The sequence below is a fragment of the Bufo gargarizans genome, chromosome 5 (genome assembly GCF_014858855.1).
Source record: "Bufo gargarizans isolate SCDJY-AF-19 chromosome 5, ASM1485885v1, whole genome shotgun sequence".
Taxonomy (NCBI): domain Eukaryota; kingdom Metazoa; phylum Chordata; class Amphibia; order Anura; family Bufonidae; genus Bufo; species Bufo gargarizans.
Window position 1 is genome coordinate 62,678,910 of NC_058084.1, and position 25,473 is coordinate 62,704,382.

General features: G+C 46.2%; 1 protein-coding gene across 2 annotated transcripts in view; it reads left to right on the forward strand.

The window, feature by feature from the left end:
- The window catches only part of JPH1 (junctophilin 1), a 108,722-nt gene that overhangs the window by 14,334 nt on the left and 68,915 nt on the right, over positions 1–25,473 (forward strand). The window contains exons 2-3 of one of the 2 annotated variants that reach the window (XM_044293373.1): positions 3,971–4,724; positions 25,094–25,223. In XM_044293373.1, the coding sequence (XP_044149308.1) occupies positions 3,971–4,724; positions 25,094–25,097 (758 nt within the window). In that variant the 3' untranslated portion in view covers positions 25,098–25,223. Of the gene's footprint in view, positions 1–3,970; positions 4,725–25,093; positions 25,224–25,473 lie in introns of those variants that run through there. The other variant, XM_044293372.1, reaches the window with a different exon arrangement.

Here is a 25,473-nt window from a genome sequence, read left to right on the forward strand (position 1 = left end):
CCATGCTTTCCTCGTGTCTTACTGTCTGGACAATCAGGTTTCTTGAAGAATGCCTGCTGTGCAAAAGTGTTTGCTGCCTGTGATCTGATTTTGCCCTTAAGGCTACTTTCACACTGGCGTTTCTGGGTCCGCTTGTGAGATCCGTTTCAGAGCTCTCACAAGCGGCCCAAAACGCATAAGTTCAGCCCCAATGCATTCTGAATTGATAGGGATCCGTTCAGAATGCCTCAGTTGCGCCTCCGTTCCGCTCTGGAGGCGGACACTAAAACGCTGCTTGCAACGTTTTGGTGTCCGCCTGACGATGCGGAGCCAAATGGATCCGTTCTGACTTACAATGCAAGTCAATGGGGACGGATCCGTTTTTTACTGACACAATATGGTGCAATTGAAAACGGATCCGTCTCCCATTGACTTTCAATGTAAGTCAGGACGGATCCGTTTTGACTTAGACTTTTGTTTTAAAGAATAATGCAAACGGATCCGATCTGAATGGATATAAGCGTTTGCATTATCGGTGCGGATCCGTCTGTGCAGATTCAAGACGGATCCGCACCGAACGCAGGTGTGAAAGTAGCCTAAGTCTCATTGCACGCTCACTTTTTGGCTTTCCGCCTGTGAGATCCATTCAGGGCTCTCACAAGCGGTCCAAAATGGATCAGTTTGCATTGTAATGCATTCTGAATGGATAAGGATCCGCTCAGAATGCATCAGTTTGCCTTCGATCAGTGTCTATTCCGCTTTGCAGGCGGACACCAAAAGGCTGCTTGCAGCCTTTTGGTGTCCGTCTGATGAAACAGAGCCAAACGGATCCGTCCTGGCACACAATGTAAGTCAATGGGGACGGATCCGTTTTCACTGGCACAATAGAAAACTGATCCGTCCTCCATTGACTTTAATGTTAAAGATAAAACAAACGGATCCGTCCATGACTGATCCGCACAAAACGCTAGTGTGAAAGTAGCCTAAAAGATGAGAAACCAATAAAAACGTATTGAACACGAGAAGTGTGCGGAATAAACCTTTGTTAGTGAGCAGCGGCCAACAACAAATGTCTCATTACGTAGTGTGAGAGGCTCGCTAATGAATAATTACAGCGGAAAGTCCCTTTTCCAGGATCTTCCCTTTATTTAAATTCTAGAAAACGGAATTGGTATCCGTCCAATGCTTTCCACAGAGCATTGTGGTAGTGGTGTAGCTAATTCACGTACAGAAAGGAGGGGTCCTATGCCTACAATGGCCGGGCCGTCTGTGAAAGCAGGACGCCTGACTTCTTTACCTCTATGTCTACAATCATACAAGGAAGCCTTGAAAATGACCTCTGTCTTCATTTATAAAGTTTCCTGAACCCAAAATAAGGTGCACTCGGTCATAGCGATGTACGCTGTGGTCCTTGGTGACTGGGTGGATGGGCATTTACCTGCTGCAGACCTATGTCATGTATGGGGTATCACTGGGGAGATGAGAACATAACACGGACACCGGCCGCGTGCTTCCCTCCTTTTCCCTTCCGCTGGTCCCGCGCTATGTTACAAATGTCTATTCTTGTCCGCAAAACAGACAAGAATAGGACATGTTCTATTTTTATTTTATTTTTCCCGTTGACATATATGGGCCCACATACGATCCACGAAAAATGCGGAACAAAACTATGGTCGCTGGATAAGGCCTAAATTTGAGTCTCTGTTCCTGAGATCAGTCCTCTGGGACCACAATGAATCCAGAGCATATTAGGGCTTGTTCACATAAGGGTTGTGTTTTCCATATTTCTTTTCTGCCAAAGGACCAGTAAAATGAAAAAAATAAAAATAAATCTGTTAAACGGATTGAATGACAGATACAAACGGCTCTGTATCCTCCATTGACTTTACTGTTAAAAAGATGGAAAGGTCCGTTCCTTCAAGTTTCCATCATTTATTCTCTCGTCAAAAATCAAGGAAATCTAACAGAATGGACACAAACTGAGCACAAAATGACCCAATTCAAACTATAGGCATTAAAACTGAGCCATTTTTTTACTTTCTCTGTTCCTCTGATGGAACAGAAATATGGGAAACGCAAGATTCCCGTGAACAAGCCCTTTGGAAGCGTCCACACGTTATGTTACTCGATTGTTACTCTGCCTCCTTTTGCAAACAATTGAACCCCTTTAAGACACTTCATTTTTCCGCATGTGTTGCTTCAAGTCTGTTCTATCTCAGCACGTGCTGTAAATGGGACTAAGTCCTGGTCACAGCCCTATGTGCTCCCAATCCAGAATGCCTCATGGCTCTGGAGAATGTCATCCCAGTAAGCTGTATCAGCGCGCTATAACAGCAAGCATGTAAGAAATGGCTAAAAGTGAGTGGTGAGCAAGTGCACCCCAGCAGTGAGATCATTCAGGTGGGTTGTGAAGCGTACCTACCTTCCTGCTCTCGGCCAGGTAGTATCAATCTAAGGTCCCTATCCGTATGTCTGTGGGAGGAAACCGGGGGAGAACATACAAACTGCATGCCGATCTTGTCCATGGTCGGATTTGAACCTAGGACCCCAGAGCTGCAAGGCACCCCTGCTAATCACTGAGCCTCGTGCTGCTACATGGGACATTTTTTGCTTTGGCAAACTACTATTGAAGGCTCAAGGCAATGAGGCGGATATTTGACAGTACTCGCAGCTCGAGTCCAGCCGTCGTTGCTCCAGTGTTTCTGGGGCACATCCCTTGCATGCTATATATTAACGCACTAAGCCTAAAAGTGTTTTAAAGGGAACCTGTCCCCGGGATTTTGGGTATAGAGCTGAGGACATGGGATGCTAGATGGCCGCTAGCACATCCGCAATACCCAGTCCCCATAGCTCTGTGTGCTTTTATTGTGTCAAAAAACTGATTTGATACATATGCAAATTAACCTGAGATGAGTCCTGTCCCTGACTCATCTCACGTACAGGATCTCAGGTTAATTTGCATATGTATCAAATCGTTTTTTTTGACACAATACAAGCACACAGAGCTATGGGGACTAGGTATTGCGGATCTGCTAGCGGCCATCTAGCAACCCGTGTCCTCAGCTCTATACCCAAAATCCCGGGGACAGGCTCCCTTTAAAGTGCAGCAGACTAGACATGTGTGTTTTTTTTTTTTTTTTTTTAAACCTTTTTGTCTGAATATAATTTGCGCCTTGCCTTGACCTAGTCTAAGCTATGCCGAGTCCCATCTGGTTGTCTAAAGTCATACGTGGTACAAAAATGGTGTAAAATACTGTTAAAACACGTAGAAAGACCTGCTGCACACTGTCGTCACTTACACAGTCTTCACACCTTTTACGCATCACAATGTATGATACATGTAACCAACACTGCTCATAAATATGGCACAAAATAAAAAATGACAGAGGCGTAATATTCTGGAGCAAAATAAAATCTATTAAAGGGGTTTTCCGAGACTTTTATATTGATCAGTGGGGGGTCCGACACCCGGGACCCCCGCTGAGCAGGGTGCTCGCTGTATCCTAGGCCATGTGACCTCATATTTATCTGTCGACTGGCCTCAGGGCCATTGAAGTGAATGGGGCTGAGCTGCGATACCATGCACGGCCACTATACAATGTACGGCGCTGTGCTTGGTGAGCACGGAGAAGCAGTGCCTTCTCAAACAGCCGATCAGTGGGGGTCCCAGATGTCGGACCCCCACCAATCAGATACTGAAGACCTGTCCAGAGGATAGTATAAAAGTCTCGTAAAACCCATTTAATCAATCTCCCCCAATGTGCTGAAAGCATTGATGCCGAAACTAGTAGTCATACCAGTCCACAAAGAACATAACAACCGTGCAAATATTATGCGCCATATAATAATGATGCCATAGACATCAGTGACTATAGTGTTCATGTCTGTCAGCCCAGAAAACCGGGTACCGTTGTACATTGTGCGAAGGTGCATGATTTGATGTTTGGAAAGTCCCATCCTATTTTATTCCTAACGCTCTGTTTCCGTGCAGGTACCTACCAAGGACAATGGATGGGAGGAATGAGGCACGGGTACGGCGTCCGTCAGAGTGTTCCCTATGGCATGGCTACAGTGATCCGTTCACCGCTCCGAACGTCGCTCTCCTCCCTACGTAGTGAACAGAGCAATGGCACCGTCCTCCACGACTTAGGAGCCGACAGTCCTGCTGGGACTCGCGGAGGTTTTGTGTTGAACTTTCACAGTGACTCTGAGCTTATGACGAGCAAGAAGAAAGGCTTGTTCAGAAGAGGATCCCTACTGGGTAGCATTAGGCTGAAAAAATCTGAGTCCAAGATCTCCATATCCAGCAAGCGCAGCTCCGTGAGAAGCGACGCAGCCATGAGTCGCATAAGCTCCAGTGACGCCAACTCTACAATTAGCTTTGGGGATCTGGACTCTGATTATTGTCCTGCAGAAGATCACGTTGATGCCACCACCACCGAAAGCTACATGGGAGAATGGAAGAATGATAAGCGCACCGGGTTTGGAGTAAGTGAGCGCTCAAACGGGATGAAATATGAGGGAGAGTGGATGAACAACAGAAGGCATGGATATGGATGTACCATATTTCCGGATGGCACGAAAGAAGAAGGAAAGTACAAAAATAATGTTTTGGTCCGTGGAACAAGAAAGCAACTTATACCCATAAAGAACACCAAAACGAAGGAGAAGGTAGACCGCGCAGTCGAAGCAGCGCAGAGGGCAGCAGCTGTGGCACGGACAAAGGTGGAGATAGCAGCCTCCAGGTAGGTAGCTTGTGAAAATATCTATTAAGCGGCTGATTTCTTCCTGTAGGACTTTTATCTGCTGATACATCCTGATGGCAGCAGACTTCCAGACTTATCATATGGCATGTCCAAAAACAATACCAATCAGTAGACCTTGCAATATGTGTATCACCTCAGCCAAGTGGCTCCTTTACAGTTAGGCCCCATTCAGACGATCCTATGGCCGCTGTACATGCGTTGCACACCGCAAACAGCGGGTCTGCAAAACACATGCACCGGCCGTGTGAACTCCTCACTGGTCAAACTTCAAACCCCTCTGCTCCAGCCATGCACTGCAATCTCCCCGTCACTGTAGCCATGACGTCCTGTTCTTGGCTGCAGGCAGTGACTTGCCCATATACAGCTCATGATCACTGCAGTCAGGCACTGGCCTCAGTGGGATATGGCACAAGACCACGGGGACTAGTGATTGGCAGCAGCTGTCACATGCGGTATATGGGCACGTTACCGATGCAGCCAGGCCAACAAAGCCCGGCCAAGAGGACTGGAGCACAGGGGGTTTGAACGAGCAAGTATAACTTCTTTTATTATTTTAACACCTTCACCATTCACCAGTTTTTAGTTAAAGGGGTTGTCCTGCGAAAAACATTCTACAGTTTTCAAACCAGCACCTGGATCTGAATACTTTTGTAATTGCATGTTTAATAAATATTTTGTATAGCCACTTATTCATTAAAATGTATCTGTATAGCGCCACCTGCTGTTTGTTCTTTTTCTGATTTCCTTGTCCAGCACACTGAGATGGCCACACGTGCTCAGTTTCATCCTTCCACTGAGACTCAAAATGCCCCCACCCTGAGCTGCAGCAGAAAGGACACGCCCCCAGTTTGAAATACATCTAGCAGAGAAATTTGAGCAATGAATGGGGAAATCTCTGGACCCATGTGAGGTACAGGGCTGGTTCTAGCTTTCTGCATGTAGATTTTTCTACAAGCTTACATTTTATTTCAACATTTTGTACAGCCCTGTTCACGTGATGCGGTTTCTCACACCCTGTGCTTGTGCTTTGCAGACAGACTTTCTTGCTTGTGCTGCTCTAGCGCAGTGTTTCCCAACCAGTGTGCCTCCAGCTGTTGCAAAACTACAACTCCCAGCATGCCCGGACAGCCTTTGGCTGTGTGGGCATGCTGGGAGTTGTAGTTTTGCAACAGCTGGAGGCACACTGGTTGGGAAAAACTGCGCTAGCCCAAGCGCGGGGATGTGGGAAGCGTATCATGTGGGGCCATTTTAATATATGTTCTTTGAAAATGATGCTTAAGGTGTGAGTCTGCGAGCTGATTGATTTGTGACATTATGTTACCACCACCCACTAGATGGGGGAGGGTGCATGGGTCTTTAAATTTCTCCAACCTCCCAGACCACATTGTTACGACTAAGGAGAAGGTCTCCGAAACGCGTAAACAGCTTGTTTGTGATACTGTCCTGAATATGATGTGATTTAATAAAGAGGAAGACTTTATGGGAAGAAAAATTAGTGCCGGAATCGGCTTTTTCTATTTCACTGGTTCTAGCTTTGTTACAAGGAGACTGTCATGTACTATATGATGTCTGATTTTAATTTTTTACAATAATCATGGGATAACCCCTTTAAAGTCGGACAACTCCTTTAATATATTTTAATTTGCTTATTATTCCTGTGTAACCCTGTTCTGCTGAGCACATTGCTGTGATATTCTTTATGCTTTGACTAAAGGGCATAATGCCCAGTAACGTACAGAGCAAGTGTGTTAGAGATAGGGACGCGCTGACGTGGTAATGAGACAGAGCAGCAGAGCGCTCTACACTAGTCTATATGCTATACAACACGAACCTGCAGCCGCTCTAAGAATGGGATGGTTATCATGGCTGGGCTTAGTGTGTAACGTCCTCTAATGGAAGGGAGTACGGACCGCCCCGGCCACATCGTGCAATTTGTGTCTCGTTTTTTACTCGCATGTTATTTTAGGTTTATACACACTAAAAGAGTCATCCCATGACTAATGTAAAAAATAAAAATAAAATCAAAGATCATATAATACATGACAATCTCTCTGTAACAAAGCTAGAACCAGCCCTGTACCTCACATGGGTCCAGAGATTTCCCATTCATTGCTACAATTGTCCTGCTAGATTCTCTTCAGCCTGGGACCTCAGGGGTGTGTCGTTTCTTAGGAGTGTCCTTTCTGCTGTAGCTTTTTCCCTGTAATTGCCACAGCTTCTAACAGAAGATATGACTTGTGGCAGTTGAAGATTTAAACGGAGCATGTGCGACCATCTCGGTAAGGTGGACAAGAAATGAGGAAAAGAACAAAAACAGCAGGTGGCGCTATATTAATTACTTGCTATTACAAAAGTATTCAGATGCAGACGCTGGTTTGAAAATTGTAGAATATGTTTTATGGCACAACCCCTATAACGGTAGTGAACGATATCTTTGTCAACATGGCATGAATATCAATTTTTTTGGCCCCCGACTAGATAGGTGACCCCTCTATTGAAACAAAGGTGTACTCGAGCACGTGTATTTTATTTTGTCTTCTAAAAAATCATCTCAAACATGGTAAAACAAACTAAAGGCGTTCAATCAGCTCACCCCACCGGGTGCCCGGATCACAGCAAACACGAGAGGGGAATCCAGCGCTATGAGCTAAAAGTCCAAGCAAAACAATCTCCATAATATGTACAAAATACCACAAGTCCCAGGATGCAAAAACGGTTGACACATTTCTGGCCCGAGCTGGGTCCTTACTCATAACTGGATAAAATAAAGCTTGGACATGGTAAAAAAAAAAAAAAATGTTTACACATTTCAAACTATGTGTAACACGTTCTTAGGGCTCATTAACCTGAACGTAAGGGCTTTGTGACCTCAAACAGCGGGTGCGCAATATACGGGCGCTGGCTGCCTGACGGCCTTTTTGTCAAGAAACGGAAATAGACAGGACATGTCCTATCTTTTGCAGAGCGGAGGCACAGATTGGGAGCCCTCCCATGGGCTTTCGGGTCTGTTCCTCCGCACCGCAAAAGATAGGCTCATGGCTGGTGCCCGTGCATTGCGGACCACTATTTGCGGTCCGCAGCACGGGCACAGAGCCCTTTCTCATAGCCCCTCTATTGACCTGCGGCTTCTGATGAGAAGGAGATCAGGCTCTGCTCGTGTCAGCAGCTTGCAATCAGGCGGCTATCTTACAGAATAGATGCGTGCGCTGTGGTTCTCCTCTTCCTCTCTGCAGACATTCCTCGGAGATTACTTTTACATGCCCGGGAGACAGCGGTGTGACGGTTCTTCTTCTCTTCTCGCAGGGAGGCAGGAGGATTAGGTGCACACAGCGTGCAGTGTTTGGCTTTCCGGCATATTAGCAGAAAAATATGATAAAGCCGGGCCATAGATTCCAATGGTTTAGCAGCATTTATTTTCTTAAAGGGGCAATTTGTAGGAAATGTCTAAAGAAAATGCTTATATGGGAAAACCACATAATGCCGCATCCTAATGGAAAGCTCTTCTTTCAATCATCTGCTTAGAAAGGTAAAAAACCTAGACCATGTTTAGGGGACAGATGTGACGGGACCCAGAGGAGGGCTATATAATGCCTGATGCAGGCACGTTGCTGGGATCCCCGTATAAGGAGCGTCCTTTACAATGAGCCACACAATTCTGGAACGTTTCTCGCTGCTGTCATGCTGATCCTATAGGGATGGCCTCTTACAGGGGTCGTCATAGTCCTTGTTTTTCAATGAGGCAGCTCAGTTTTTGGGGCTATGTGGATAGCGGCTGTGCTGGGCTGTATGTGGAGAGTGTGCGGTGGCACACTGATACCACTTCATGCAGCCCCCCTCCCCCCACTACCCTGGATACAGTGCTTTTCTGTAGTGAGGAATACCTCCATGATACAGCATCTGATGAAGCATTCCTCAATATTTTATATGTTGGAGTCATACTGAACTTAAAGGGGTTTTCCGTGATTTTATAATCTCCAGATAGGTCATCAGTATCTAATCTGTGGGGTCTGACACCTAGGACCCCCGCTGATCAGCTGTTTGAGAAGGCACCGACGCTCACAGTAGTGCAGCGGCCTTCTTTCAGCTTTGCCAAGGCCATGTGACGTCGCGCTAAATCCCGGAAAACCCCTTTAACACAAAAAATGGCTGCATGCCGCAGCAAGACATGTGACGTGCGGAGGAGGCACAGGATACTTCTGAAGGCCACGGTTTACCCTGGAGCTGTTTTTGCCACATGCCACTGCTCAGGGCACCCTTGCCTAAAATGTATAATCTCTCCTTTTTTTGTACTTTTCCAATCTTGTCCTGACAAGTAATGGTTTCTTGTGCAATTTTCTCTTGTGATCTGCTACCTGAGGGGTTTCCCAACCTGTAGATATTGGTGACCTACCCTCATGCAAGTGGGTGGGAGTTGAGCTGCGGTAACCTTCTGTTTCTGGCTCCATCCACTGCTTTGCTGCTGGCGGCTGCCAAAATTGGACCCCCACGATCTGATATTGATCCTGAGCAAAAGTAATCCTTATCTACAGGTGTGTAACCTGGAAAGTGTATTGAATAGCAGACGGACCTTCCTGTGACCACTTGAGGACATTCACCATACACCCAAACAGATGTCGGACGGTTGCCCGTAAACGTCACCTCACACCTTGTACAGTTTTGACCCACAGTGTACATGGGGACGATAAATATTGTGTGGTATTTACAGGCATTTACCTTATTCACATTTTACCTGCCCTAACATAGTATGGAGATGTAGCACCGTGATTGACTGCCGCTCCATACAGCAGTTTCCCCCCCCCCCGTGTAGTGCTGGTGTATGGGCACATGTACTGGGCGGACCCGTAGATCCACTGGCCCCCGTCTAATCTCGGGTAAATGTCTGAATCTTTGATTAAGGTGAAGCAGTGTGATTACCTGCCGCTGTCAGTAACCTGACTGATGGAGAAGAAGCTGCCCTGATGAATGTTCTCATGAATTATTCCTGCCATCTGGTGTCGCACAATCCGCGCTCAGTCTCATCTGCATTGTAGGCCACGTTCACAGATGTGAATATAGCTTTAGTATTTTAAATCAGAATTCCTAAGTGAATACCAGGAGTAAGGCCTCATGCACACTACCATATTGTCGATACACATCCAATCAGCCTTTTCGTATGTCCGTCCCACAAGAAAAAAAAACGGACAAGAATAGGCATTTTTACAATAGGACAGGATGTGCGGAATCGGAATGTGCAAGATTCAGTTCCGCGGTTTGCTGACCACAAAACGGATACGGTCTTGTGCATGAGGCCTAAGTCCGAAACATTGAAAAGTTGAAAATCTTTCCATTATAGTTCTGCAAGTTCTACTCCTGGATTTTAACCGATATAAAATACTGACCAGAATTACTCTATCGGTCTGTATGTCTGTCTCGTGCCCATCTGTCTATCTCATGCCAGTCAATCTCGTGCCCATCTATCTAGCTTATATCTATAGCATCTTAATGAGCTATCCTCAGAATAGGTCAATATCAGATTGGCGGGGTCTGACTCCCGGCACCCCCCCGATCAGCTGTCTCTGGGCACTGCCTTCTCTTCATTGCCGTGGCGGTGCAGTGTAAACACAGTGGGACGGAGCCGTTGTAAATACACTGAAATGTCAGTGGCGGGCATGTATACAATGAAGAGAAGGCAGAGCTCACTGGGCCTCTTCATACAGCTGGGATCCACGTCCCCACTTATGCCCTGGGTGAACTTGATGGACTTATGTCTTTTTTTCAACCGTATTAAGTATGTAACTATGTAAAGAGCTGATTGGCGGTAATCCTAGATCATCAGTATGGGAAGGGAAGAGCACACTGTACTCGGTGGTCCCTGATACAAACCCATGCAGCACATCTGTAGCAACAGGACCTCGGTCCTCAGGACCAGTTACTTATAGACCTGGGAAATATAAGGGAAGGTTTGCGGTATTGCAGATGTTCTGCACTGGTGAAGTTTCTCCACTTGTCTTCATTGAATATATGTGCAGATGTGCGTCCGTCATACACTGTGATATTTCCATGTTCCTCAGCTCTGCTGCATCTGTCAGATCAGTGACTGAAAGGATCCAGTTGTTGCATGAGCTGGGATTAGACCCGAGCGCTTCTCCGGTCGGCAGGGGCATGTGTATAAGCCGGCATTGTGAACAGTTGGCGCAGATCATTTGGGGTGAGGGTTCCTGCGTCCTCCTAGATGAGATGGCGTGTGACAACAAATGTTACATGGGAGATTTGTACCCGAGAGGTCATCGCCGTCTGCTTTCTGTCTTTTTTTAAACGGAATAATGTGCATTTTTGGGTTCAGACACCAGATGTTATTTTTCTGATATGAAATATGAAAGGATATGTGGCGCTGAGGCTGCAGCCTGTGTTGTATATAGCACCGTATTCTCTGCAGTGCTTCTAGGGTTAAATACGTCCTTATCTACATCTGTCATCTGGTAACTACAATGCACTTCTGGATCTGTCACGCGGCACACGGTGGTCCCCATTGACTTACAGTCTGGAGCCTCAAGGTCGACCTAGTTGGCCATTTTATTGACAGGAAAAATAGTGCTGCATGTATCATAGAAATGAAGAGAAGCATTAATCACCTCCACCGATACCCTGCCGCTGCAGTTGTATGGTGGTGTTATGCCTCGTTCACACATCAGTGTTTGGTCAGTGATTGTGAGACAAAACCAGGTGCGGCTCTACACAGAACGGCTCTCTCCCGTGTACCTTATGTCTGTGGAGGCTCCAGTCCTGGTTTTGGCTCACAATCACTGAGAGAACATGGACGTGTGAATGAGGCTTTATGTGTATACCTTGGCACCGTATGGTGATATGACGGTATCACATGGGTTGAATTTACAAGAAAACTTGATAAATACCGCTTTGGGTGGACTACCAGCAGCCAGGGTCTTCTTCTCTATACAACAGACCCTGACATGGGCCTCATCAGCCATTGTGACGGTGGGCTCCTAGGCAGAAACTGGTAAAACGTAGAGATCCTTTTCAAATAACACCCATCCCGTTAATTTATGATTTAATTAGGAGATGACACGGACCCCCAGAGCGGATGTCTTCATTTGTTAGACATGGTCCCACCTCGAAAGCCTGGTTTAGGAGATTGCCTGCCATTCTGTGTGGATAAATGGTTGCCTAAGTGCATTTTTTGGTGTTTACTATAATGCACTGGTCGGACGACTGATGGGTTACAGCTGGCAGACCGAGCAGCCGGAGGCCCACCTCCTGGAGGAGACGCACCATAATTGATGATACCGAGCCCCCCATCACGCTGGGGTTTACCGCTCTCTGTAGAAGAATCAACAGTGGCGCAGAAGTCTAATAAACCTCAATGGCGTTTACAGCAGATATGATGACGTGGGTTCAGGTAAATCTGGACGCTTAAATGCCCCCGTAATACACTCGTGAAAACCACGGCACGCCGAACATGGACTTGAGGTTCACACCTACCTGATTAATGCATTGCAGTCTGGGCTTGGGACAGATCTGATAATTCTGCGTTCGTTATGGGGACCACCAGATTACAAGCTGTTCTCTCTGGTAGGAATCCTCCTCTCCCTCTTACTACCTACATGCCTGCATAACAAAAAGCAATATAAAGGTCACATATGACTAAGAATATATTCCCTGTACAATATTAGAAAGACAATTACAAGTGATTGAGCAATGGTATTTAGGTGGTGCTAATACATACTGACTGTATGTTCCCAAAACTTGAGTCACAGCCATGTCCATTGGAAGGAAACATTTTCAATTTTTTTTTTTTTTTTTTTTTTTTTACTAAATCTGTATTTTCTCTCTATAAAGTAATCTCAGGGCAGATCCTGTATATTACTGTATATTATACAAGGGTCACATTTATTTGTTCCTGTTCGGGAGGGCTCAGTGGGCTTCCAGCAGCTTTCTTAGCACAGCGCTGTACATCGTATAGTGGCAGTACTTGGTATTGCAGCTCATCCCCGTTGACTTGAATGGGGCTTAGTGGCAACTAGGCCACATGACCGATGTACAGTGGCCTAGGAAGAGGACGTGGTGCTCACGGAGCACTGGCCTCTTCTAGCAGCTGATTGGCGGGGGTCCCGCGTATCGGACACCCACCGATCTGATATTGACCTATACAGAGGACGGGTCATCAATATAAGTTCCCGGATAAGGTGGTCTGTGTGGTGATTAAAGGGGTATTCCGGGAGGAAGTTATCCCTTATCAACAAGATAAGATATGACATAACTGTTAGATCAGTGGGGCTCTGACTGCCGGGATCCCCACCTTCCCCCATCTGACTGGTGTGGCAGGTCAAGCATGCACACTGATGCCCGATTCATCCTCTACACTGCCAAATACAAGCAGAGTACAGCGCATGACTATCTCTCCGGTGGTCCTCTAGAGAATAAATTGAGGGGTGGTGCACATGCCTTCCTTCCACACCATTCAGATTGGGGGATTGTGGGGATCCCAGCATTCAGAAACCCACCAAGCTTTGGATGATGGATAACTTTTTCTGAAATCTCTGCTGGGGACTGAGCCAAAAAAAAAAAAACATGACTACTTGATAAGAGAAGCTTTTTGGCCTGGACTAAAATTCACCCCATGTCAAGTGGAGCTGACGTTCCTGTTTGTTGGTGCTGTAATTATACCTCGTCTCCAAATCCAAAACTAAGATTAGAACAATGCCTTGTAAAATAGACTATCTGGTTACAATTACTTTAAGGCCAGGTTCACACTTGTGTGCTAATGAAGCACTCTATTTTAGGACTAATGAGTGGCACAACTGAGGCTCGGACTACATAGACTTCTGATGAGTCATAGTCGAGCAACCTTCAGACCATTGCTGGTTGGTACCCTGGGATCCTATATAGCGAGAATACTCCACCTTCTATACAGTGGCTTAGTCTTTGAGACGATCACCCTTTGAGGGCCATTTTTCCATGCAACTTTGGGTGGTTTTTCAAAGAGGTTTCCATGTAGATATATGGCATTCAGCCACAGTGTTAAAGGCGCTGTAATATTCATTACCTTCTGACCATAAGAGCCAAGCAGCTCTCATAAAGTGAATGGAGAGAGGCTCACTGTGCAGCCTCTCTATATACTGCAAGAGGATCCCTGTTCTCTAGATAGATGCCGATCCCAGAGGACTGTGGATATGTCCAAGATAGGCGTACCCCTTTATTAATATTATATTGCATAATGGCATACCCTCAGCTAAACAGTTGGTTCTTCTGCTATGCTCTAATAGGCCACAGCTGAAGCCTGGAGCTGACCATGATGATGGCTGGAAGATTATGTAGGTCTAATAACTGCTACTACCAGGAATGTGGTCTATATCAGTGCATTCGGAAAATCTTCAAACCCTTTCACTTTTTGGCAGTGATTACGGCCTCCATCTTCTTGGGTATGATGCCACAAGGTTTGCACCCCAGGATTTGTGTTTTTTTTTTTTTTTTTGCCTTTCTTCTCTGCAGATTCTCTCAAGCTCTGTCAGGTAGGACTGGGACCATTGGTGGACAGCTAATTTCAGGTTTCTCCAAAGATGTTTGATTGGGTTCAGGTCAGAGCTCTGGCTGGGCTACTTAAGGGCATCCACAGAGTTGTCCCAAAGCCACTCCTGTGGTAGCTGTGTGCTTAGGGCCATTGTCTTGTTGGAAGGTGAACCTTCAGCCCAGTCTGAGGTCCAGAGCACTCTGGATCAGGTTTTTATTAAGAATATCTCTGTACTTTGTTCCTTTCCCTTTTTTCCTCAACCCTGACTAGTCACCCTGTCCTGTGTACTGAAGAACGCCCCCCCCCGCCATGATACTGCCACCGCCATGCTTCCCTGTAGGGATGGTATTGAGCCTGGTTTCCTCCAAACATAACACTTAAAGATTGAACTTTTTGGCCTCAATTCTATTTCATCCTGCACAAAGGACTTTTTCTTCCATCTAAAATAACAGATCTCAGACAGAAACAGTTAAAATGGAATCAAAATGAGCATAACGGATGCTCCAAATAAAGCATCTGTGCTTTTTTTTTTTTTTTTGCTTTTTCTTTTTCTGACGGAAAACGAAACATGATGTGAACCCCCACCCTAAATGCTTCACAAATCCACAGCAGATGGTGTCAGACTGTGGAGGTAACACCCAGACAGACCTTTATTAGGACTGCTGGCAATACATGCATACATTTCTAGCAGGAGTAATGGGGGAACAGCACAGCATAGAGAGAAGAGAGAAATGATGATCGACAATTGTTATTTCATGGGTTATGCAAGTACGGTAGTTACTAAAACAGACATGTCAGGAGAGGTGACCAGAGCTAGGTGTGGGCGATATGGCCTAAAATCTATATTGCAATATAATTTTAAGCATGTGCGATATGCGATATATTCTATATTTCGGGGGGGGGGGGGTAAAACTTTTTTTTTTTTATAACTATTAGCCTCCTTAGGGGCTAGAACCCTTGTCCTATTCACCCTAATAGATATCTATTAGGGTGAATAGGATTTCACACTCTCCCTGCTGCTCTGTGCATAGTGCACACAGCAGCAGGGAGCCGACTATGGCAGACAGGGCTTCGGTAGCATCCTGGCTGCCATGGTAACCGATCGGAGCCCCGCGATTACACTGCTGGGGCTCAGATCAGAAGCTGCCACCCTGGGGCTACTGCCACCAATGATTTAAGCGTGTGGAGGGGGGCGCAATTAATATAATACTTCGAAGAAGGGGAGTAGAAGGGAGGAACTGTGGCAACTGCGCCACCAATGAATATTTAATATGCCGGAATACAAACGTAGCCTGCATGTGCCGGCCATATCCCATACCTGGCCTCTATTACTGCGTGCCGTGATCCGCCGCAATTAACCCCTCAGGACCTGAGGGGTTAATAGCGGCAGATCACGGTGCGCAGTAATAGAGGCAGTGTATGGGATATGGCCGGCATATGCAGCAGTCTACGTTTGTATTCAGTCCCTCCCCTCCTCCTCCTCTCTGTTCTCATTGGTTTCGCGGTGGCCACAGTCCCTCCCCTCCTCCTCCTAGTCTGTTCTCATTGGTGGTCAGCGACAGCCGCACACAGTGGGAAGGGAGGGACTCCTCCTTCTCCACTGTGCCGGCTCAGGAGAACATGGTGAGTGCTGAGAGTGGCACATGCCATGTTCTACTGCGATATGGCGATATAAACGAAACCTCTATCGTTGGCCAGATTTATATATTTATATTGCATATCGTCTATATCGCCCGCTCCTAACAAGAGCATTTTAGTTTTTTCTATTTTTGCATTACCAAAAGCCATAACTTTTTTTCTGTCCATGTAGACATATGAGGGCTTTTCTTTTTTATTTATTTTTTTCGTTGTATTTTCCAGTGGCACTATTTTGGGGCACATATAGCTTACTCTTTCTGGGAGGGATTGAAAAAAAAAACTGTCATTCCGGCATGGCTTCTTTATGTTACTTTTTTGTGTAAAAAAAGTTGTAAAACAATATTTTTTTTATCATTGTCGTTTTCCTTACATTACGGTATATGCTGTCTGCATTCTTCTGGGATAAAGAATATGTATACTGTAAGGCCTCATGCACACGACCGTATGTATTTTGTGATTCGCAAAAAACAGATCCGCAATTTATTAATAAGCCCCTGCGCTGGCGGTGGATCTGCTGAAGTTATGAAGAGGTGCCGGCCTATGAGGCAAAAACGGTAGCAGTTTCTGCCCCGAAATAATGTGAATAATAGCCTAAAAGAATGGAGTAGATTTTTTATTTATTTTTTTGCTCTTGCTCTGTTGTAAGGAGACTATGAAATCCGTCCGTCTCTGAACAGAATGAGATCCGGATGGTTTGTCGTGTCAGCAGCGATGTCTCTCTGAATCAGGCCATATGGGAGCCGAGCGTATCCACATCTGACAGTGCAGGCCACTAGCAGATGATAGAAGGGCAGGGGCGAGGACATGGAGACTCTTCTGCTTCACCCATCTATGCACAATTCATCCACAGCCACTCTTATTTTTTCTATGACAAGATCTACCTATGTCAGTGCCCTGTACACCACAAGTAAAGATGAGTTTCCAGTGGACAGTGAGAAGATTAAAAGGAGTCCTCCAGCGCCATTTTGTCTGGCATAATGCCATATTGCATGCCGGAAACCTGGTAGGCTTGAATATAGTGAATGGGAATCATTGGGGCAGATGAGGACTTAGCCTGCGGCCTTGTTCACATTTCCATGTCCGTTTGATGTCCATGAATAAATCAGTCCGTGTTTCATCCGTCAAACTATCCGTGAAGGATCTGTGTCTGTTTTTTGCCCTCCGTGTGTCATCTGTAATCCATGGACACTGCTAATTTCCAGAGAATCTTCTATTAGTGGTCAGTGAAAACAGACCAAGCACGGACACAATACGAATCCCATGCTTTTTCACAGACCCATAGTCTATAATGAGCATGTTTGGTCTGCATCTCTGACCAAAGTCGCATGTCACCGTGATTGGTCCAACAGATCCGCCACAAGTGAGCAAGATCTCCGGTAATGTTCAGATCCATATTAAAGGGAACCTGTCACCTGGATTTTGGGTATAGAGCTGAGGACTGCTAGATGGCCACTAGCACATATTTTTTTAATACATATGCAAATGTACCCGAGATGAGTCCTGTCCCTGACTCATGACACGTACAGGACTCATCTCAGGGTAATTTGCATATGTATCAAATTAGTTTTTTTTACACAATAAAAGCACAAAAATTTGATACATATGCAAATTACCCTGAGATGAGTCCTGTACGTGTGATGAGTCAGGGACAGGACTCATCTCGGGTTCATTTGCATATGTATTAAATTGTTTTGTTTTTTTACATAATAAAAGCACACAGAGCTATGGGGACTGGGTATTGCGGCTGTGCTAGTGGCCATCTAGTAACCCATGTCCTCAGCTCTATACACAAAATCCAGGTGATTGGTTCCCTTTAAATCTGCTTAAAAACTGCCTTCCTTTGTCGATGGAAAATATGCACCGTTTATAAGATATGGATTTGGGGGGAGTGCAGTGCGTCACTTCTTCGTGGATTCCAAACACGGAACAGATCGATTGAATGGGGCTAAATTCACACGAGGGGGCAAAAATGTAATCTGAAGGCCAGCGGATGGACAAATCTTTAAACTGTATGGGCATGTCCACATGGGATGTAAAATCCTCAACGAATCCAACACAAAATCCACGTTTGTTAATTGCTGAATTTTTATTTATTTATTTTCTATGTGGATTTGCTGCACATTTCACCCTGGGCATTGCAAAGGGCGAAAACCACAATGGAAATCCAGGTCAATTTCCGCTGCAGATTTATTTCTTTCCTTTTTTACTCTGCGTGCGCTGAGATTTGTGTCAGTCTCCTCCGCTTCGCTGCTGCACAATTCTCCAGCATGAAATCTGCAGCACTGCCCGAGACAGGGAGACTTGGAGCTTGTTTGCCCCGTCTCTGTTACTTCACCCTTATGATAATTCCCCCTGAAAAATGCTCTCCTTAAGCCTCTTTCACACGAGCGAGTTTTCTGTCGGGGTGCGATGCGTGAAGCACTGAATCCTGGCCCATTCACTTCAATAGGTCTGTGCACATGTTTTTCTCGCAGCATTTCTGCGTTCAAGAAAAATAGCAGCATATTCTATATTCAGGTTCATAGAGTGAATGGGGCTTGCGTGAAAAACGCATTGCATCCGGAGGGTTGCTGGGAGATGTAGATTTTTATATTTTTTTTTTGTGTGCTGGGGAAATCTCGGTGCAGGCGCATTGAGGAGGCTGGCAGCTGGTGAGCGCCCTTCATTCACTGCGCCTGCGTCGAATACTGAACGGGACGGCACGAGATTTACACGGCAGACAGGGCTGGAGGTAGGAGACCAACGCTGCCTGCCGCTGTCAATCTAGTGTAGCAGGGCATGACCAGAGGTGGCGCCTCTAGAAGCAGGGGCAGCGCTTGGTCACTGCTAGAGCCAGAGACAGGAGAATGTCCTTCTTATGGGGGCGCTCTGCGATTTTCAGCATAATAATCTCCATTACACATGTACAGGATAATCGCACTGCTGCGTCTCCTGAATATTTATTTTATAGGGAGAGGATTTCTTTCCTGATTATTTGTGTGCTAAATCCTCCTATATATATAACATCAACCCCAAGTGCTTTGTGAATGGGCTCGCTAATTACAGTGCCTACAAGAGCTTCCGAGGTCTTAACTGTAAAATCCTTTGGCCGCCTTATTTAGAGCCGCGCTCGCAGTGTTATGGGTTTTGTTTGCCAATTTAATTTTCATGTAGCAAATGTCTTGTTACAAGGTGTCGTTCTCTCTCTTTCTCCAAGCCTTTCACTTTCTCTCTTTTTCCTATTTAAAGGGAATCTGTCCCCGGCGACCTTCATATCTAGCTGTTTGCACAGACACATAGCTGTGGTTCACAAGATTAAAACGCTCTTTTTCTTTTGTTGATCTGAGGCTCTGATCCCGAGTTATGATACATTGTCTTCATATGGAAATTAGGCCTTTGGAGCAAGGAGGCCTGTCACCCAGGGGCGCACCACCAATGAGGTCAGGTGAGGCCTCAGGCAGCACCAGATAAGGGCAAGAGGGGGGCAGCAGAAGGGCCATGGACAATAAGTGCTCACATTGTGCCAAAGGGGTCAGGAAATTGGCATTGGGGAGGGGGGTTTCAGTTTTCGCCTCAGGCACCAGAAAGTCTAGGTGCACCCCTGGCATCACCATTGCTCTTGTCACACCCAAGCTCCGTTCCTTTCTTTAGCCAGCCCCTCTCTTACTGCTTTACCACTGCCCGATCCTGTCAATCAAAGCAGCGAGGGAGGGGTGCATCAAGAGCAACGGGGATGCCCTCATTGCACCAAATATCTAATTGGCATATTCAGAAAAAGTATGATAACTCAGAAGTGTGGCCTCAGATCAACAAAAGACAAACAGCATTTTTGAACCCCCCCGTTATGTGTCTATGTAAATAGATTGGTAGGTCACTGGTGTCGGAGTCCCCTCTTTCTTTCTTCCTTCCTTTTTTCTCTCCTTTTTTCTTTCTTTATCTCTATCTTTCTCATATAGGGGGTCATTTATGAACAGATATACACCACTTTTGTGGTGTATATCTGGCACAGATTCTGTTGCACGCCATGTTGCGGCAGAATCTGTTACTTCTTCCCCGCTCCTGCCAGGTCTATAAAAGTGGGAAGGGGGCGGTCCAGCATTCATAGCTTTCTGCATCTGGTTTAGGCGTAGAAAATGGTCTAAATGTAAGACGGCAAGGAAGCTGACTCGCATTTAGACCAGCGGTAGATCCGCCGAAGTTATTTAGTGGTCAGCGCCTCTACATAACTTCAGAAATCCAACGCAGGAGTTTATTAGGACCAGCGTCTAAAACGCTGCTCTTAATAAATGTGCCCCATAGTGCGTATTTCTCAGTCTAAATTGCATCCTGCAGGTTTGATCACTGGTTATCCAAAGTTACATCTGCTGAAATATACAAATTCATATATATGTTTTCTAGGACGTTGATGTATTCGCAGTTTAGGCTTCAGTCTTCTAGGTTTTCTTCTCTCACTATCCAGCATAAAATGTTGCAGTTTGGGTGTAATAGATAAAGACATGGCTGCGCTGTAATCTGCTGTATTCAGATGGTAGTTTGGGATGTTTAGACTGAACAGCTGACCTCAGTTACACTGTCAGTATAATTAGACGTTCATTAAAGGGGTTGTCCAAAAATATTTAATTTCTTGGCTATGCCTTGAATGGGGTAAAAAAAAAAAAATTATGGCATGACCGAGATTTTAAATTTTCTTAGATAACGCCTTTTAAAGGCTATGTGCACGTTTACAATAATTTTCTAATTTTGATCTAGTGCATGTAAGAGGAAAAATAAAGCAACTTTGCAAATAACCTTCATCAAAAATGTCCTACCACTTTGTGACTGCTGCAGTATGCTGTGTCTCCATGGTAACAGACAACAAACAACACCTGTGTAGTCTGATCCAGCAGTCACCTTTCTTTCTGTCCCCAGACACACGAGTCTGTGGACACAAAGCAGTAGCAAATTAATTGAATAGGTTTTAATTATTTTTTAATTTTAGATACATGGGAACAATTAATTTATATAGATATTCTATACCTGTGTGTGTGTGTGTGTATATATAATATACAGTACAGACCAAAAGTTTGGACACACCTTCTCATTCAAAGAGTTTTCTTTATTTTCATGACTATGAAAATTGTAGATTCACACTGAAGGCATCAAAACTATGAATTAACACATGTGGAATTATATACATAACAAAAAAGTGTGAAACAACTGAAAATATGTCATAGTCTAGGTTCTTCAAAGTAGCCACCTTTTACTTTGATTACTGCTTTGCACACTCTTGGCATGCTCTTGATGAGCTTCAAGAGGTAGTCATCTGAAATGGTTTTCACTTCACAGGTGTTCCCTGTCAGGTTTAATAAGTGGGATTTCTTGCCTTATAAATGGGGTTGGGACCATCAGTTGCGTTGTGGAGAAGTCAGGTGGATACACAGCTGATAGTCCTACTGAATAGACTGTGAGAATTTGTATTATGACAAGAAAAAAACAGCCAAGTAAAGAAAAACGAGTGGCCATCATTACTTTAAGAAATGAAGGTCAGTCAGTCCGAAAAATTGGGAAAACTTTGAAAGTGTCCCCAATTGCAGTCACAAAAACCATCAAGCGTTACAAAGAAACTGGCTAACATGCGGACCGCCCCAGGAAAGGAAGACCAAGCGTCGCCTCTGCTGCGGAGGATAAGTTCATCAGAGTCACCAGCGGCATGCTATTCCATCCGATTTGCGTTTAGTTGGACCATCATTTTATTTTTCAACGGGACAATGACCCCAAACACACCTCCAGGCTGTGTAAGGGCTATTTGACCATGAAGGAGAGTGATGGGGTGCTGCGCCAGATGACCTGGCCGCCACAGTCACCGGACCTGAACCCAATCGAGATGGTTTGGGGTGAGTTGGACCGCAGAGTGAAGGCAAAAGGGCCAACAAGTGCTAAGCATCTCTGGGAACTCCTTCAAGACTGTTGGAAGACCATTTCAGTTGACTACCTCTTGAAGCTCATCAAGAGAATGCCAAGAGTGTGCAAAGCAGTAATCAAAGCAAAAGGTGGCTACTTTGAAGAACCATAGAATGACATATTTTCAGTTGTCTCACACTTTTTTGTTATGTATATAATTCCACATGTGTTAATTCATAGTTTTGATGCCTTCAGTGTGAATCTACAATTTTCATAGTCATGAAAATAAAGAAAACTCTTTGAATGAGAAGGTGTGTCCAAACTTTTGGTCTGTACTATAGTACTATATATATGTATAACTTTATATATATATGTATATATATATGTGTATATATATATAGTGTATATATAAAGTTCAGACTTTCAGCTTTAATTCAGTGGACTGACCAAAATGATTGCATAAAAATGTGAGGAACTAAAGCATTTATTAAACTCAATCTCTTCATTTTAGGGGCTGAAAAGTAATTGGACATATTTAAATAACTGTAAATAAAATGTTAATTTCTAATACTTGGTTGAAAACCCTTTGTTGGCAATGACTGCCTGAAGTCTTGAACTCATGGACATCACCAGACGCTGTGTTTCCTCCTTTTTAATGCTCTGCCAGGCCTTCACTGCAGCGGTTTTCAGTTGCTGTTTGTTTGTGGCCTTTCTGTCTGAAGTTCAGTCTTTAACAAGTGAAATGCTCTAATGGGTTCAGATCCAGTGTAGGGCTGAAATGATTACTCGATTAAATCGAGTAATTCGACACCAAAAAATCCTCGATGCAAATTTTGTGCATCGAAGATTCGTTTGTGTCATGTGACCACGGAGCGGGAGTGAAGCGATTGCTATTACTCCCACTCCGTGGTCTCCCGCTGCGCTTGGAATACTCACCTTTCCAGCAGGCAGCCTCCGGACACTCCACAGTACGTCCATGGTCCCGCGCTGCTCTGACCTCCTGACGTACGCCAGCCGCGACCTGACGCACTGCGTGACGTCAGGAGCAGAGCAGCGCAGAACGATTGAGTGTCGGCAGTGCCCCTGCTGGAAAGGTAAGTTGGTGAAACCGAGGGGGTGGGGCGCAACTAAGGCCAGGCGCCTGGAGTGCACAGCGTCATAGAAACCAATGACGCTGTGCAATCCGGGTGTCAGGAGGAGCATGGCAGCAGAGCTGATGGCACAATGGGGGCAGAGCTGATGGCACAATGGGGGCAGAGCTGATGGCACAATGGGGGCAGAGCTAATGGGGCAGAGCTGATGGCACAATGGGGGCAGAGCTAATGGGGCATGGCTGATGGCACAATGGGGGCAGAGCTAATGGGGCATGGCTGATGGCACAATGGGGGCAGAGCTAATGGGGCATGGCTGATGGCACAATGGGGGCAGAGCTGATGGCACAATGGGGGCAGAGCTGATGGCACAATGGGGGCAGAGCTAATGGGGCAGAGCTGATGGCACAAGGGGGCCAGAGCTGATGGCACAAGGGGGCCAGAGCTGATGGCACAAGGGGGCCAGAGGGAGCTGATGGCACAAGGGGGCCAGAGGGAGCTGATGGCACAAGGGGGCCAGAGGGAGCTGATGGCACAAGGGGGCCAGAGGGAGCTGATGGCACCAGGGGGCCAGAGGGAGCTGATGGCACCAGGGGGCCAGAGGGAGCTGATGGCACCAGGGGGCCAGAGGGAGCTGATGGCACCAGGGGGCCAGAGGGAGCTGATGGCACAAGGGGGCCAGAGGGAGCTGATGGCACAAGGGGGCCAGAGGGAGCTGATGGCACAAGGGGGCCAGAGGGAGCTGATGGCACAAGGGGGCCAGAGGGAGCTGATGGCACAAGGGGGCCAGAGGGAGCTGATGGCACAAGGGGGCCAGAGGGAGCTGATGGCACAAGGGGGCCAGAGGGAGCTGATGGCACAAGGGGGCCAGAGGGAGCTGATGGCACAAGGGGGCCAGAGGGAGCTGATGGCACAAGGGGGCCAGGGGGAGCTGATGGCACAAGGGGGCCAGGGGGAGCTGATGGCACAAGGGGGCCAGGGGGAGCTGATGGCACAAGGGGGCCAGGGGGAGCTGATGGCACAAGGGGGCCAGGGGGAGCTGATGGCACAAGGGGGCCAGGGGGAGCTGATGGCACAAGGGGGCCAGGGGGAGCTGATGGCACAAGGGGGCCAGGGGGAGCTGATGGCACAAGGGGGCCAGGGGGAGCTGATGGCACAAGGGGGCCAGGGGGAGCTGATGGCACAAGGGGGCCAGGGGGAGCTGATGGCACAAGGGGGCCAGGGGGAGCTGATGGCACAAGGGGGCCAGGGGGAGCTGATGGCACAAGGGGGCCAGGGGGAGCTGATGGCACAAGGGGGCCAGGGGGAGCTGATGGCACAAGGGGGCCAGGGGGAGCTGATGCAATTGGGCTGATGGCAGGGGTTCTGATGAGTTTTTATAAAGGAAAACAGTGTATTATTTTTTTTCTTATTAGATTACTCGATTAATCGTAAAAAATAATCGATAGAATACTCGATTACTAAAATAATCGTTTACTGCAGCCCTAATCCAGTGACTGACTCGGCCATTCTAGAATATTCCACGTCTTTGCTTTTAATAAACTCCTCTGTCCATCTGTATTATGAAACTCCTGCCAATCAGTTTGGCTGGATTCCAGCACACCGTATGTCTCTGAAAACCCCAGAATTCATCCGGCTGCTTCTGTCCTGTGTCACATCATCAATAAACACTAGGGACCCAGCGCCACTGGCAGCCATGCATGCCCAAGCCATCACACGGCCTCTGCCGTGTTTTACGAATGATGTGGCATGCTTTGGATCATGAGCTGTTCCATGCCTTCACCATACTTTTTTCATTCCATCATTCTGGTAGAGGTTGATCATAGTTTCATCTGTCTAAAGAATGTTCTTCCAAAAGTGTGCTGGTTTTTTAGGATGTTTTTTTTTTTTTTTTTTTAGCAAAGTCCAATCTAACTTTCTTATTCTTGAGGCTTATGAGTGGCTTGCACCTTGCAGTGAACCCTCTGTATTTACTTTCATGTACCGTAGTCTTCTCTTTATGGTAGATTTAGATATTGATACGCCTAAAATCCTGGAGAGTGTTGTTCACTTGGTTGCTGTTGTGAAGGGGTTTCTCTCCACCATGGTAATTATTCTGCGATCATCCACCACTGTTGTCTTCCTTGGGCGTCCAGGTCTTTTTGCATTGTTGAGGTCACCAGTGCTTTCTTTCTCAGGATGTACCAAACTGTAGATTTTGCCACTCCTAATAGTGTAGCAATTTCTCAGATGTTTTTTTTCTTCTGTTTTCGCAGATGAAGGATAGCTTGTTTCACCTGCATGGAGAGCTCCTTTTGACCGCATGTTTAATTCTCCCCAAAATCTTCAAAATGCAAGCACCACACCTCAAATCAACTCCAGGACTTTTATGTGCTTGAAGAGGACCTTTTACCTTTCATAGTAGGCGGAGTCTGCCCTTGTTCTGCTGTAGCGCTGGCCAATCGCAGCACAGAGCTCACAGCTTGGGAGAAAATAACCTCCCAGGCTGTGAGCTCTGCGCTGCGTTTGGCCAGCGCTACAGCAGAATAAGGGCAGACTCCGCCTACTATAACTTAGTGGCCGGAGATACCGGAGGGCATAGCAGGAGAACGGAGCGGCGCCCAGGGATAACAGTAAGTGCAGTGAGATCCACGGG